This window comes from Theobroma umbraticum, unplaced genomic scaffold (genome assembly GCF_002168275.2).
Source record: "Theobroma umbraticum cultivar Fairchild unplaced genomic scaffold, ASM216827v3 scaffold_30.0, whole genome shotgun sequence".
In the NCBI taxonomy this organism is placed as follows: Eukaryota; Viridiplantae; Streptophyta; class Magnoliopsida; order Malvales; family Malvaceae; genus Theobroma; species Theobroma umbraticum.
In genome coordinates, this window is record NW_018397254.1 from 13195667 (window position 1) to 13211180 (window position 15514).

At 31.2% G+C, this 15514-nt stretch overlaps 1 protein-coding gene across 4 annotated transcripts; it reads right to left on the reverse strand.

Annotated features, from left to right (window-relative positions):
* Positions 1 to 12499: 12499 nt before the first annotated feature.
* On the reverse strand, positions 12500 to 15243 carry LOC110417014 (LOB domain-containing protein 23-like). 4 transcript variants are annotated; one of them, XM_021429184.1, is made up of 3 exons: positions 14790 to 15243; positions 13423 to 14611; positions 12500 to 12900 (listed from the first exon to the last, which is right to left on the reverse strand). In XM_021429184.1, the coding sequence occupies exons 2-3, from the start codon at positions 13573 to 13575 to the stop codon at positions 12616 to 12618; spliced, it is 438 nt and encodes a 145-aa protein (XP_021284859.1). In that variant the 5' UTR covers positions 13576 to 14611; positions 14790 to 15243; the 3' UTR covers positions 12500 to 12615. The 4 variants fall into 4 exon arrangements, with proteins under 4 accessions (XP_021284859.1, XP_021284866.1, XP_021284877.1 ...); XM_021429191.1 differs by having other exon boundaries at positions 13423 to 14675; XM_021429202.1 differs by having other exon boundaries at positions 14711 to 15243.
* Positions 15244 to 15514: the final 271 nt, after the last annotated feature.

Here is a 15514-nt window from a genome sequence, read left to right on the forward strand (position 1 = left end):
AATAAGTGGGGCAGAAATACCACCATCATATAGGTTAAGTAAGGCAAAAGCACTACCATATTATTTGCCATTGAGTATGGCGAAAATACCATTAATACTATGTTAATATCGTAGATAAATCTATGATATAGTTGAGTAATTGTTATTAAATGTTATGGATAGATGTTACACGTTTTATGTAAGCATGAGAATTATGAGTTTGTGTAGACATAGAGGCAAGAAATAGGTTTACCATTGAGCATGAATGATGAATAGTGATGATGTTATGAGATGAAAGTGCCATAGGGCGGAAATAAGCTAGAAAATGGCCAAAATATGAGTTTTTAGTAATGAAGTATCAATACTTGAAGAACAAGTATCGATACTTATAGGATAGTATGCCCTAGGAAGCATTCTGTGGTGAAACTGTAGATACCAACAATCTAAAGAGCCTTTTGGAGTAAAAGTATCGATACCTCCCAAGGAAATATCAATACCATAGGTATAAAACAATATGTTTACTCTTTGTTCACAAGGTTTTCAACCTCCATTTATCTTTAAATATTTAAAAACTTTAGATTTGATTGATCTTTCATGAAAAAGGCCTTGTCCAACATCATTTCCAAATATTTGAAGGAAACATATGAAATTTAGCAATTTCCATGATTATGCAAATGAGGATTTATGCAAAAGCTCTTCTCTTTTGACCTGTCCCATTTTCGTATTCACTGATAGACTCTTTGTGATGCATCCGTCAATTTTTCATGTTTTTGGTAGATCAAAGATTAGCTTGCTACCCTTGTCACAAAGAAAAGCTTTTATTTTTTCTTTGGCAAGTGTTCTAAAAGCCCACTTGAAGCCTAAAAGGTGGGGATATGTTTCGTTGACAAGTCAGTTTTATGTTATGTTCAGTTATTGTTGGATATTTTCATGGTTATATAGCCACTAAATGGCACCATGTTTTACATTTTTTTGACAAATGAATTTTATGTGATAGCTTGAGAGCCTAAATATGCACCTAGTGTGGATACACATGTTCATGTAATATGAGACATAGGTTTAAATGTTCTATAAATGATGATGTTTGAAAGAATGCATTTTCACACTTATGATGTGAGTTCCATATTGTGTGATGGCTCAGACACTTGATTATAATATGTTTTGTATGTTTAAATGAATCAATTGTTTGATAAACTAAATGTAATCAATGATTAAGAGACTTGCTTGGGCTCAGTAGGTCATACTCACTTAAAAGTCTTTGCATCGGTCATGTCCTTTGATTCAGGATGTGGCACAATTCTTTTTGTAACTAAAGTTTATATTTTTGTAAGTGAAGTTGATCTTTTCATAACTAAAGTTTATATTTTTGTAATTAGTTTGGAACTGTAACCAAATTGTTACATTTCTTGGTTCCTAGAACAAATGGGAAGTTAATACTATAATGTCATTTAATAATATATTTTTTCTTGGATTGCATAAATAGATCAACAAAGCAAAATGTTAGTGTAGAAGTCTCAATAACAATATACCAAGATGGGGTAAACTAGCATATTTATAAAATTAAAAAAAACTATTTATCAAAATCAAACCTTTTTACCTAAAAATGTTTCTAACACTAAAAGCAAATATCTAAGAATAAATCACTAGGTATAGATATAATGAATCAAGCAAAAATATTTTTTTAAGAGAAAATCAACAAATCAATATCAATCTATTTTCTAAGGTAAGTATAAATAATAAACAATGGCACGAAAACTAAAGAGAGACACAAATAATTTATAGTGGTTCAGCCTTTTCTATGCCTACATCTACTCCCTTAGTAACTAAAAAATTTCAATCCACTATCAAGGGTTTTTACTTTTTAATGGGAAGTGATAGCCCGTACATAATCCATCAACGAATTTTTGCTTTTTCATGAGATCAAGCGATAACCCTTACAATCCACAAAAATGATTCTTACTTTTTATGAGATCAAGCGATAACCCACACAGTCCATAAAGGAATCTTGCTTTTTACAGGAAGCGATAACCTTTACAAGATAACTTTTCAAGATTAAGCTAAAACTTTTACAATAGAGTAAAAAATTCAGCTAAAAAATGCCTCTACAAAGGTTAAGTGTTGAGATTTTCAGCTTGTTTATATTAAGAGAAGAAATTTTAGCTTGAATGAAGCAAAGATTCAACTTTGAAAGCTTAATGGAAGATTAAAAATATGCTAGAGAGTGAAGATAAACTTGTGGCTTGTCTCTCTAGGGTTTGAAACTTTATCTCAAGTTCTTTTTTTTTTTTTTTACTTTAAAGTGGCTAAAAAGCTTCTATTTATAGCTAGAGCATGATTTGGAGTTGTTAAACACAAGTTTGAATTAAATTTGGCCATTGTTGAAGTTTGAGACTAAACTTCAATGCTTTTAGAGTCAACTATATTCTTCAAACTTTCTCAATTAGGGCCTCTATAATCGAGTATATAAGTTTTTTAGTTGATCCACTTCCAGAGAGTGTGTATTTTTCAAATTTGGCCTTTTATAGTCAACTACGCCTATTTTATTGTTGACTATGGCTTCTTAAAGTTGACTTTTTCTAGCTTTTAACTTGTTAGGGTTGACTATGTCTTTTCTATAGTTGACCATAGTTCTTCTTCAACTTTATTTTCTTGGTCTTTTTGGAACAAGGTTGACTATGCTTCCTCTACAGTCAACTATGACTATACTAAACTGGATTTTCTTGATCTTTCTAGAATAGGGTTGATTGTGCTTCATCTTTAGTCAACTTGGGCTTTATGATTTTTAAGTTTGCACTCTTTTAGCCTTTAGATCAACTCTAGCTTTTCTAGAATCGACTCTTGACTTATGTCTTGAAGTTCCTTTAGCTTTTTGATGCTTCTTTCTTAGTACTTTCTCATTTCTTTGTACTTATATTCAATTAAATAATTCAAGGCTTGTTTACTCTTGATTTCTTAGCTGAAAATGCTGTGTTTGAAAGCTTGTAAGTTGTTTTCTAAAGATGCATGGCTTTTCAAATAATTTTGTAACCTTAAAGGGCTAAAAATGTAATTGAGACAATTTTAAATGTTTGAGATTAAATCCATAAAGACGTGTGATTTTTGTCAAATCAAAACATAACGTAATTCAAGTCTAACAATCTCTTCCTTTTAGATATAACAAAAATATGAGCATATTACATTTGAAATTTCTTGAAACCTTCCTTTAGCTTCATTAGTCTTTGTGCCCTTGAAAATATTTAAGTATAAATGAGAAGGATATGGGAATTGAATATGAACTTTTGAAAATATTCTCTCCTTCAATGCATGCATGAAGTTCAAAAATGTTTTCAAAACAATTCAGCTAATGTAAGATCATTTCAATGCGCTTATAAACCTTTTCTCTCTTTTTGTTATATCAAAAAAGAAGAGAAGTGTAGGCTTTAAGCACTTAAACTCAAAAGAAAATAGTTAGTGATAATCATCAATTACAAATAAGCATTAAGGTGAATAATGATTTCTAACCATCAAATCAAAACAATGAGATATATTTCTCCTCAAATATTCATTCAATAGATCAAGAAATATATTCAACATTGCAATCAAGACACATATAGATATTCTCAATTAAGATATATTTCCATGTAAGATATTTAATTAAGACATTTTGCAATATATCATAAATTGATAACTAAGGATGCCATAAACTCACATATATATAATCAAAATGATGTGGTCATTACATCCTTTGAGTGCATGAATGTGAAAAATATAAACATATATAATTAAATACCTCATTACATAAGCATAAGTATTAACAAGATGATAATAAGATGCATGAGTGAGTAAAGTGCAAGTCATCCCAGCTAGTGTCCTCTTTTAGATAAGAGTTGTGCAAGATAAGTCTTTAAGTTCTCTTGATGTTAGAGTATGAGTTGTATTTGCTTGTCAAAGTTGTCAAATCATGCAACAATGACATCAAGTTGCTTTGAGTTTTCACCCAATGTGGTCATAATAGCCTCAAGTTTTGTATTAATGTTAAAGCATTTGATGGCATAGTGATAGAGGATGGTTTAGCTGAAGTTGGTGAACAAACATTTTCATCATCTTCATTGTCACCATCATCATCACCTTCATGACGGTCTCTTTTATGTACCCAAGTTCCTGTCTCAACATTTTTTATATAACCCATTCAACCTATCGTAATCTTGTCAAGATATTTGATTTTCGGTTAAGAAGTAGCATTGTCCATGGAAAAGACATCAATGTTGAAATGAACTAGTATTTGAGTGATGACTTGGCCATACATAAGACTAGACTTAGTTCCTATCACAACTTTCCTCATATTTGAAAATGTGAAATGAGCCAAATTTATAGGAGTTTGAAGCTTGATGTGATGTGTGAACCATAAATCCTCCCTAGAAACTAATGAATGCTTGCTTGGTATTGGCCTTAAAGTCCAACTAATAATTAAATGTAATATCCTATCTATCATGGATAATCTAGCACATGAAGTAGGGGCACCCACATGACATAGAGTTCTCTTTCTAAAGCTTGCACTGTTAAATTATCACAAGTGTAGGTCATAACATCAAGAGCACATTGTACGTCAAAAACTTCTATAATCAGCTTTGGTGTTATCTGAAGTATTCTTCCCATGATGTAAGTAGTGAATGCATTTTCATAAGTTTGACCTCATTGTGTTCATCTCTATATTTTGTACTAACATTACTGTAGAATACTCTAACAAACTTCTTAGAAACAGGAATAATCAGTTTTAAGTAATTATACCATCCAAAGCTCTAAAATTTACAACATAAAGAAAACCGAGCTCTTCAAGAAAATCAAGATCAATTACTGGACCATAATAGACTTTTCTTGAAACAAATCCATTTCGATATCTTTTAAAGGTAGTTAAGTCAACAAAGTTTAACACTTGAAATTGATTTGCACTTGAGGAGCTTGTTTGAACCCTTTGAGTAGACACTTTTTAACGTTTTAGCAATGCCATTGAGGTGAACTTTGAAGCAATGACCAACTAAAGAGTAAGAAGTCTTAGTTGTGAAGAGTTTTTAGGTGCTAGATTATGCACTATAGAAGTGATTTTCTAGATTTTTGGATAATTTAGTTTTGAAGCAAAGTTCCTTATTTATAGTGAATAAAGGTTGGGAGGTTTTAATGGACACTATAAATCTAAAAAACCCAAAGAGGGTGAGCTTGAAAGGAGGAATGAATTTGGAAGAAACGATGAATACGGAAGAGTGAAGAATTCAAGGAATTTAAGAAACCAACAAGCATAGTCTACTGCACATGGGCTATAACCAATTATGGTTTTTCAAAAATGCATGTTTAGACTACTTAAGTGCTCAGGTTGGTAGATCTTCTTAATCATTTAGTTAACTATGTCTTTTTTGAAACATGTTTCCAAGCATTTTTTATTCGAACCTAGTCAACTTATTTACAAGATTAGTCGACTGTGTCTTTTTAAATTTGATTTGAAGAATTTATTTTTGGGTTTCAAAACATACTTAAATAAACCTTGGCTTTCGAAGAAAACTTGGATTCAATAGTTTATTTTCAAGAAATCATTTGTCACAAATCAAGCCTTATATTTTGATAAATCAAAAGCAATAATCTTGAACTTGTGAAGATGTATATGCATATATATCTATATATATATATAGTATGAATGCCATATTGTTGGATGACTTATGTGCATAGTGTATGCATGTAAGATATGAACAATGTGTGATGCAACATGCCACAATTAAATGTACAATCATATATTCACATAAATATTTATGCAAATGATCAACAAACTATTCTAATTTCAAAAAATCAAAAATATTTTGACTATAGTGTGGAGCATATAATGATTCTATGTTTCAATCAATCAAGCAACAACTAAAAGGATCATTAAGCATAAGGTTAATATGGTGTTTACGGGATATTACCAATAATGTAGAACACCATTTGGTGAGATCTCACCAAGCTCATTGTTGAAGATTTCAAGTGCTCAATCTCTTTCTTATGCTATTAACTTAGAACATGCATGCTCCTCCTATAAAATGAAAACTTAAACATTTGTTTTTGGTACCCAAATTCTTTTGGGTCCTTTATGGTTTGTAACCTTGATTCTTTTGAGAAGCTTATCAACTTCTACCACCTTACCTTGTAGAGGTATGGTTCCTTTTGGAATTTATACATATCTACCTATTTTATCTCTTTATGTAACAATTCTATAAAAGCAAGATAAAGTAGAATGCCCGAATTTGAGGCATATAGTGCACCTAGAAAAACCATCACATTTTTCATTTTTTTTTTGACATAGAAATTTTTATGATGGGTTTCTTTTTTAGTGAAGTCATACTCTAACCCTTCTCAGTTAAAGAAAGCTCTTTGTAATACCAACATGTCATTTAATTTTTGTTGGCTATATTTAAACTTAGAAAAAGTGTCATGCAGAGTGTCATTTTTCTTTTTCAATAGGTTAATTTCATTTTATATGCCTTTCATATTGTCTTTTAATTGGATCTTAGCCTTAACTAGGTTCTCATTTTCAACTTTAAGTTTCTTTATGATGTCCTTGTATTTAAGATTTTTTCTTCAAATTCAAACATAAGATCATCATAAACATCTTGCAAGTCATCAAATGTCTAATAATTTTCTTGATGAGAGCATGAATCAAGATTATGAGGAGTAGAATTTACCTTGTAGACATTGAGTGCCATATTGCAAAGATTAATAATCTCATTATCCTCTTCATCTTGTTAATCATCATTGTGATTCCATGTTGCTATCATTCCTCTCTTTTTAAAGTTTCTCGAAGTCTTTCTTTTATTATGGCATTCGTACTTAGTATGTTTGGGCTTATTGCAATTAAAACAAGTTAAGTAATTCTTGAACATTCTTCCTTAGGCATATCCTTTTTCATAGGTCTTCTAGCTCTAGAGTTTTTCTTTATGAAATTGTTAAATTTTCTTGCTAACATGGGCAAATCCTTTTCCTTTTCACTCTCAATTGTAATGTTTTTCTTATCTCCTCGACTAAAGATTTAAGGACTAAACCTTTTTTTTTGGCCTCTTCACTAGTCTTATAGCTTTAGAGTTCTCTTTTATGAACTTATGAAATTTTCGTGCGAACATGGCCAAATCCTCTTCATTTTCACTATCACTTTTGATGGTTTTCTTATCCTCCTCAACTAAAGATTTAGGGACTAAACCTTTTTGTTTGGCCTTTTCCTTCTTAGGCTTTTCTCTCTCACTCTCATGTTTAAGTGACATCTTATAGGTGAGAAAGGAACCTATGAGTTCTTTTAGCTTACATTCATTTAGATGCTTAGCCTCTTCTATTACAGTAACTTTGGATGTCTAAGATTTTGGTAGACTATAAAGGATCTTTTTTACAAGTTGAGCATTGGGAAAATCTTTTCCTAAGGCTTTTAGACCACCAATAATATTTGTCAACCTTTCAAACATCTCATTAATAGATTCACTTTTTTTCATCCTAAAGAGTTTATAGTTGTGTGTAAGCAATCCAATCTTGGATTCCTTGACTTGGTTGGTGCCCTCATAAGTGGTTTCCAAGGTGTCACAAATTTGTTTAATATTTTTACACATAGACACTTTATTAAACTCACTAGCTCTTAGGGCACGTAGAAGAGTATTGTGAGTTTTGCAATTTATTTGAATCAATTTCTTATCTTTATCATCCCAATCTTTCCTAGACTTAACAACCATTTTGCCATTTACCTCCTTACTTGGAACATGTGAACCTTCTAGTATGACGTTCCAAACATCTAGATCCATAGATTGAATAAACATTTTCATTCTCTTTCTCTAATAAAGATAATTATTACCTAAAAATAAAGGTGACCTTTGGATTGATTGCCATTCACTCAGTACAATTGTTGTTATCTCCATTTTTTTCGATTGAGCTTCTACAAAGGATCTCTCAAAGGCAATTAAGCTTATAAAATTTAAGACCAAGCTTTAATAATAATTATTAGTGTAGAAGTCTCAATAACAATATATCAAGAGGGAGGTGAATTGGTATATGTATAAAAAATTTTTAAAAAATCTATTTATCAACATGAAACTTTTTTACCCAAAAATGTTTTCTAACACTAAAAGCAAATATCTAACAATAAATCACTAAGTAAAAATATAATGAATCAAGCAAAAATATTTTTCTAAGAGTAAATCAACAAATCAATATAAATCTATTTTCTAAGGTAAGAATAAACAATAAATAATGATATGAAAACTAAAAAGAGACACAAACAGTTTATAATGGTTTGACTTTTTCGATGCCTACATCCATTCCTTTGGTAATCAAGAAATTTCAATCCATTCTTAAAGATTCTAGCTTTTTAGTGGGAAGCAATAACCCTTACATAATTCACAAAAAGGATTGTTGTTTTTTCATGGGATCAAGTGATAACCTTTACAATCCACAAAAAGATTCTTGCCTTTTATGGGATTAAGTGGTAATCTACATAATCCACAAGGGATTCTTGCGTTTTGATAGGAAGCGATAACCTTTACAAAATAGCTTTTCAAGGTTAAGTTAGAACTCTTACAATGGAGTACAAATTTTAACTAAAAAATGCCTCTACAAAGGTTGGGTGTTGAGATTTTAAGCTTGTTTGTAGTGAGAGAAAAAATTTCAGCTTAAATGAAGCAAGGATTCAACTTTGAAAACTTGATGAAAGGTTAAAAATATGCTAGAGAGTGAAGATATTAAAAATATGCTAGAGAGTGAAGATGAGCTTGTGGGTAGTCTTTCTAGGGTTTGAAACTTTATCTTAGGTCTTTTCTTACTTTAAAATGGCTCAAATGCATATATTTATAAATAAAGCATGATTTGAAGCCATTAGACACAAGTTTAAATCAAATCTGACCCTTGTTGAACCTTGAGGGTAGACTATATTCTTCAAATTTTCTCAATTAGGGCTTCTATAGTCGAGTATATAAGTTCTCTAGTCAATCCACTTCCAAAGAGCATGTATTTTTCAAATATGGCCTTCTATAGTCGACTATGCTTTTCTTAGAGTCGACTATGGCTACTTGAAGTTGACTTTTTCTAACCTTTGACTTATCAGGGTCAACTATACCTCTTATACAGTTGACTATAGCTATTTTTTAACTTGATTTTCTTAGTTTTTTGGGGACAAGGTTGACCCTACTTCCTTTGTAATTGACTATAACTGTTCTGAACTTGATTTTTTTTATCTTTTTAGAATAAGGTTGACTATGCTTCCCCTTTAGTCAACTAACACTTTATGATATTCAAGTTTTGCACTCTTTCAACCTTTATATCAACTTAAACTTCTCTAGAATCAACTCTTGACTTATGTCTTGACGTTCTTAAAGTTTTTTTATGCTTCTCTCCAACTATTTTCTCATTGCCTTATACCTATATTCGAGTAAACAATTCAAGGCTTGTTTGCTCTTGATTTCTTAGCTAAAAATGCATTGCTTGAAAGCTTGTATGATGTTTTCTGAGGATGTATAGTTTTTCAAACAATTTTGTAACCTTGGAAGATTAAAAATGTAATTGAGACAATTTCAAATGCTTAACATTAAATTCAAGAAGATATGTGCTTTTTGTCAAATCAAAACATAATGTAATTCAAGTCTAACACAAAAGATAACAAGGTCTTATATTACAAGCAGAAATTGCATTCAAATTATAAGCAAAAATTGCATTCAACTACAATGCTTTGACATTTCTATACACTTTTACACCATTTCAGCCTACAAGGAAGGCCAACATTTTCATATGTAATGTGAAACAAAAATGGTAAAAGTACCCACAAAATCCTTATATTGTAGAAATTTGTTTAATTTAGTCTTTATACTATAGCATTTTATTCAATTTAATCTTTATATTATTTTGTTCAATTTAGTCATTATGACATGGTATCGAAAACTAATGTGATGAAAAATTTTTTTACCTAAAAAAAATTTATGACATGTTAGTGCCATGCTTGGAGTAAGATCTTAGTAGATTGATGTGATTGTGTAAAGTATGAATTTCAAAAAACTTCTTTTATAAAAAAAGCAAGCAATCCAATTACACAAGTAAAAACACACATAATTCTCATTACAAGTAACATAATCACATCCTAAAAAAAAAAGCATCTATTAAGGAAAAAAGCATACCTTTTATTTTTGAAATTCTTATTTTCGAATATCAACACACCAATGAATGGTTTTTTGACTAAACAAGTTTACCACTTATTATTCAAGAACGTTTTCAATTTGAACCTTAAGTAGACAAGATATGAAATGCTAGACTATAAGATGGCAACCGATTTTGTCTCTTTTTTCTTCCTAAAACTTAATGGCTATTTTCTTTCATAAAATTCACCTAAGAATGGGAAAAAGGAAGAAAGAAACAACAAAGTTTGGAGGAGGAGAGAAGTGACGGTTGAAACTTTTTTAAGAAAAAGTATGTTCGTTTCTTTTTTTCAATCTCTTCTCTTTTTATTAAAACTCTTGCCTCAAAGGTTTAATCAATATCAAACACTTTTAAATCGATCTTGACCATCTATTTAGAGTTATAGAAGTATCAAACATGCTCCATAATTATCAAATTAAAATTAAAGAATAAATAATTTAAGTTTTTAATTATCATTTAGAGTTCTTGATAAAATAAAACTCCTTATTGAATAATAATTCTTATTTTATTATTATCTATCTTTATTTAAAAAAATTAATAATAAATAAAAGAGTAATAGTCAAATATAGAGTCTTTTTTTATCAACATTGATATCTAGATTCATTTTGTAAGAATCTTTCTAGTATTATCTTAATTTAAAATAACTCTTGTCTTTAATTAAGACAAAAATATTTTATTTTGTATAAATTGAGACAAATATGTTTTCTTGTCCAGATTAAGGTAAAAAATATTTTTCTTGTTTAAAATTAAAACAAACATATTTTCTTATCCAAATTAAGACCAAACATGTTTTATTGCCTAAATTAATACAAACATGTTAAAGTTGCCATTTTTGTACACATTTTAATTAATCAAACAAAACATGTATTCCAACTTAAACAAGTTGAATTCTATGAAGCTAAGTGGAGAATCTATTTGGATATAGATATTCCAAGCTTCAATAAACTTATAATTTTTTTTAATTTCATTAAAAAATGATCAAGCTTATTAACCATGAAATCACTTCACCATAAATTCATGGTTGCACTCTTGAATTAACTATAATTACAAGAAACAATTCAATACTTGATATTAATTAGTAGTTACCCAATTTCAAACCTTATATTGTGAACCCTCATAACCGTCCAATGAAAAGAGGTGAAATTACCATTTTACTTTTTATGTCAATTTTGTCCCTTAGTCTCAAATTTTATCTAATTAGTGATTTAATACTCTAGATCTAATTTTTTAAGTATCTAGATATGATGAGCAGCTAATTCATCAATCCAATAGGCTCAAATTAATCACCAATCTTCTTGAAATCACTAGAACTGATGTTAATGCTATGAACTCTATTATTTGGATGTATGTTCCCGGATGTTTATCTCGATTATAATATCAAAATATGGAGTCTAGGTTTACACTTTATGATGATCACGCTCATGGTAAATCAAAGATTATAAAGAGATTAAACATGAGTCCACTATCCATTAGGATTTTGGTTCTACTATAAGTAAATGTATAAGTGTAAGATCAAGATTTAAGTAACGGTTAAGCTTAAATATGATTCTCATATGATTTTAGTTCATGTTATAGTGTCATTACTCCAAGTCAACCATTTTGATGATTTGAGACTTATCATTCCCTTGTAATGAATCACATTCATTTCAGTGGAAGTAACCTGAATACTACTGCCTTAATACAATAAAGTGACTACCTTTATTATATAGATGTGAACAATTTTTAGATTCAATTAAAATACATGTCTCTTATATATGACTCTTCACACAAATGTATTTTAATATCTCAATAGAATCATGGTACCTGAATAACTAGCTAATAAATGCTTACTTAAAACAAACTCTTCATCTTATTATCAAAATATATTTTCATTATAAATAAATTTAATGAAATTAAGCATGAGAATATACTTGCTTTTCCAGGCACCATATTCTCAAAATTCCAAACAAACATCACTAATGGCAATTTGGACGAAGTTAGACAGAAGGACTCAATTGTACAAAATTTTATAATGTAATGATTAAATTAATCAATTTTAAATTAAAAAACTAAAGTAATGAAATTTTTTTTGATAGAATTTAAAACTCCACAACGGTGTATAGGAGGATATTAATAGTTGAATTGAAATTTTCTTCACTAATTCTTGGCATTAATTTATAGCAGCTGGATTCTAATTATAAAAAAGTGAAACAGAAGAATAAGCTCTTGTTTGTGTGGTCTATTGACTATTGATATCTCTTTTCATTAAAACAGAATTAGGAAAAATCAATGCGTAAACTTGGTATCATTTTGATCATCCAATATTTGATAATTCAATCTACTATTATCTAGGCTGAAAATAAAATTTGAATAAGGCCAATTTTTGATTTAAGTCACTTGTCAAGTTAATACGAGCACTTTTCCTCCATGAAGTAAGAGCATTCCATTAGCTCTTGTTGTGTTATTACTATCCATTTCATCTAAAATTTAACAATCTTAAATAAATCCAAAAGAAGCTTGATTGAAGAGGCCCAGGTGGGCTACACTTTGGGGCCCAGGCAAGAAGACGTTGGAATCGGATTGAATTTGGGAATGGTGTGCTGTAGATTTCAGAACAGCAACCTTAGCCCGAGTCTTAGCGAGCTGGGTCGCTGCATCGTGTATCTGTTGCTGCACTGTAAATACAAGCCCAACGCAGCCATACACAGGGGCTTCAATTCGACAGTGTGCTTCAAAGAACAGGGAATCTACAGCTTGAGCTCGATGATGGACTGGAAGTTGCTGAATCATCAAAAGGCCAAAAAATAGAAAAAAAAAGTGAAAATAATAAAAGATCACGCTGTCAACATTCCAGAAGCTGGCCCAGATTCACTATATGTGGCAGAAACTTGCTAGTTGTACAACTCTTGTTTATAAAAAACCTTTCAAATGAAATGATTATCTAACATCTCTTCTAAGTAAGTGATAATTTAATCTTTGAAACGAGCTAATGGGTTCCTTTTATGTATTTACCAATGCTGACTTATACACAAAAAAACTGTGCAAAGAAAGTGATAAGCATTTGTGAGAGTTGAACTATTAATATCAACGCAACTTTCAAAGCTAACCATGGTTCTAATGATGTCAGACCTTAGTAGGGGAAAGAAATAAAGGAAAAACTCCATAATTGAGGCTTGAAAGTTCCATGGCAATGATGCATAGCCAAACTAACCAACAAGCAAAGTTAAATGCAATTTTGGTAATGATCCAAAGGAGAGAAATTAGAATTATGTCAGCAATGGAAATGCATGGTAAGGAGATTACCTGAAGCAGTTTTGCAACATTGCTGGCTCCATATATTTTGTGAATGGATGCAAATCTTTGTAGATTATTTGAAGGGAAATAAGGAGAGAAAACGCAATCTGAAGGGCATTTCCTTCTTAAATATTTGCAAGCCGCACAGCGACCAGGATTCATGACGCAAAAGATCTTTGGACAAGAAACTAGTAAAAAATCTTAACAAATGGATCCTTTCAATTTTTTGTTATTGGAGAATAAATCTACTGAGGATTTTAGAATACAAGATTTAGAGATTAAGGTTAATATAAAGGGGAAGCTGCTGTGAGGACACAGTGTTAGCTATGAATTTTTTTCCAACCAACGGCTACTTTTTTCAAAATCTGGTAGCTGCAAGGTAACTTGGTGCAAAATTGTGGGGGTTGCCATATTGGAAGCCCTGAAAGAAGCAAATATGGCGAGTTTTACTTTCTGACCGTAGATTTTTTTTTTTCCTTGCATGAAGGGTTTGACTTATATAACTTTTCTTGGTTAATAAACCAAATCCATGGGTTGTACATTAATTTTGTAATTTGAGAATCAGAAATCAAAATTATAGTATTGGGCTGTCGAATCAATTGGATTATTGAAATTCATTTTGCTTTTACTAAACTTGATCACATAAAAAATATAAGAATGATGAAACTGTTATTTAGGATTAGTGGTAAAACCTTTCCATAATTGTATCAATAATTTGAAATTTAATTCCTCATTCATCAAGAATTGGGGATTTAGGAAAAGATAGAACCATAGTTCTGGTGTCTCGTGGAAAAAAAAGGTTCTAAGATTAACAAAAATGGCCTTCAAATAAGAAAACAATCCATAGAACATAAAGTTAGAGGTTGGACCGATTCTTATACGCCCATCTTTCTTTCATTCCGAGTAGCAAAGGCTGTCCACAGCGATTGGTACGTTCCATTTACTAATGCATCTAACTCTAAAGCCATTGATATTCCTGAGTAGTACAATTTGTGGCTGATAATATGGAGTAAAGCTAGCCAATATCAGGGAAACAGGGCGTCAATTCCTCAACTTGCAGAGCTGACCTGCACTCTTCATTTGCTTAAGCCTCCATTGGTTGCAAATCTGTGTCGCATACGCTATAACCACATCTCACCTTTTTCATTAAGGAATTGGCTGCTTGATCTTGATATACAGAGCAGGAGCCTTGACTACCCTGCAAACAAAAACCAACTTCAACCATGAATAGATCCTCCTTTTTGTAATAGTAGGATGCTTGTCTGAAAAATAAATCAAGTAAGCCATGAGTATTGACCCTGTTCTTTTGGACAGAAACGTAAAATTATTATTAGTAAACGACAGAATGTGTAAAGTTTCAAAGTGATTAATCACACATGAAAGCACAAGAAAGGGAAAGAGCAAAAGCATTGTGCTTCGATTGCACCCTTTTTGATCTTCCAAAATTCCACTCAAACGCCCATTTTGAATATGCACTTTAGACGCACACAGCGTGGCACCATCACCCCTTTGGCAAAGTTTTGATGGTACCACGCAAGCATGCGCCAAAAGACCATACTCTTATCTCCGGTCTCCCCAACCACAAAAATCGTCTCCTCTCTCTCTTTCCCTCCCTTTTCACTCTCTTCCTTTCATAGGCAGAAGTGAAGGATCATGGAGTGCAGAGATTGCTCTATTTATAACACACAATATATATACATATATATATATATATATATACATATCATGGAGCTGAGAGGGACAAAGAGAGAGGGATGAAATACTATGATAATTGAAGGGACCTGAGGAACAGAGTAAGGCAGGATGCTGTGTCCACTGGCATAAATGAAAGAGCAAGAAGCCAATAGCCAAATAGTGATGCGCACCAGAATACATATGCTGCTTCCAGAAATCCGTTGACAAGTGTGCGGATTTCATTGTCATGGTGCGGAGGCGTGCAGCCACGCATGTCCTAGGGGCTGGGGACAGTTTCTGTTGTCATGGAAACTTGGACAAGTGGCAATTCTTGATGCTGCTTCACTGTGAAGGAAAAGCTAAAATGCATGCATTTCTTCTACGTGGAACTTTGTGAAAGGAGAGAGACGGATAAGGCAGAGGAAAA

What these genes read in the sequence shown, in the direction of transcription:
- LOC110417014 (XM_021429184.1), bottom strand. Translation starts at nt 13,575, where the DNA reads ATGAATCCTGGTCGCTGTGCGGCTTGCAAATATTTAAGAAGGAAATGC. An exon ending in ATGTTGCAAAACTGCTTCAG is followed by an intron (nt 12,901 to 13,422) that starts GTAATCTCCTTA and finishes TTGATGATTCAG; the next exon opens with CAACTTCCAGTCCATCATCG.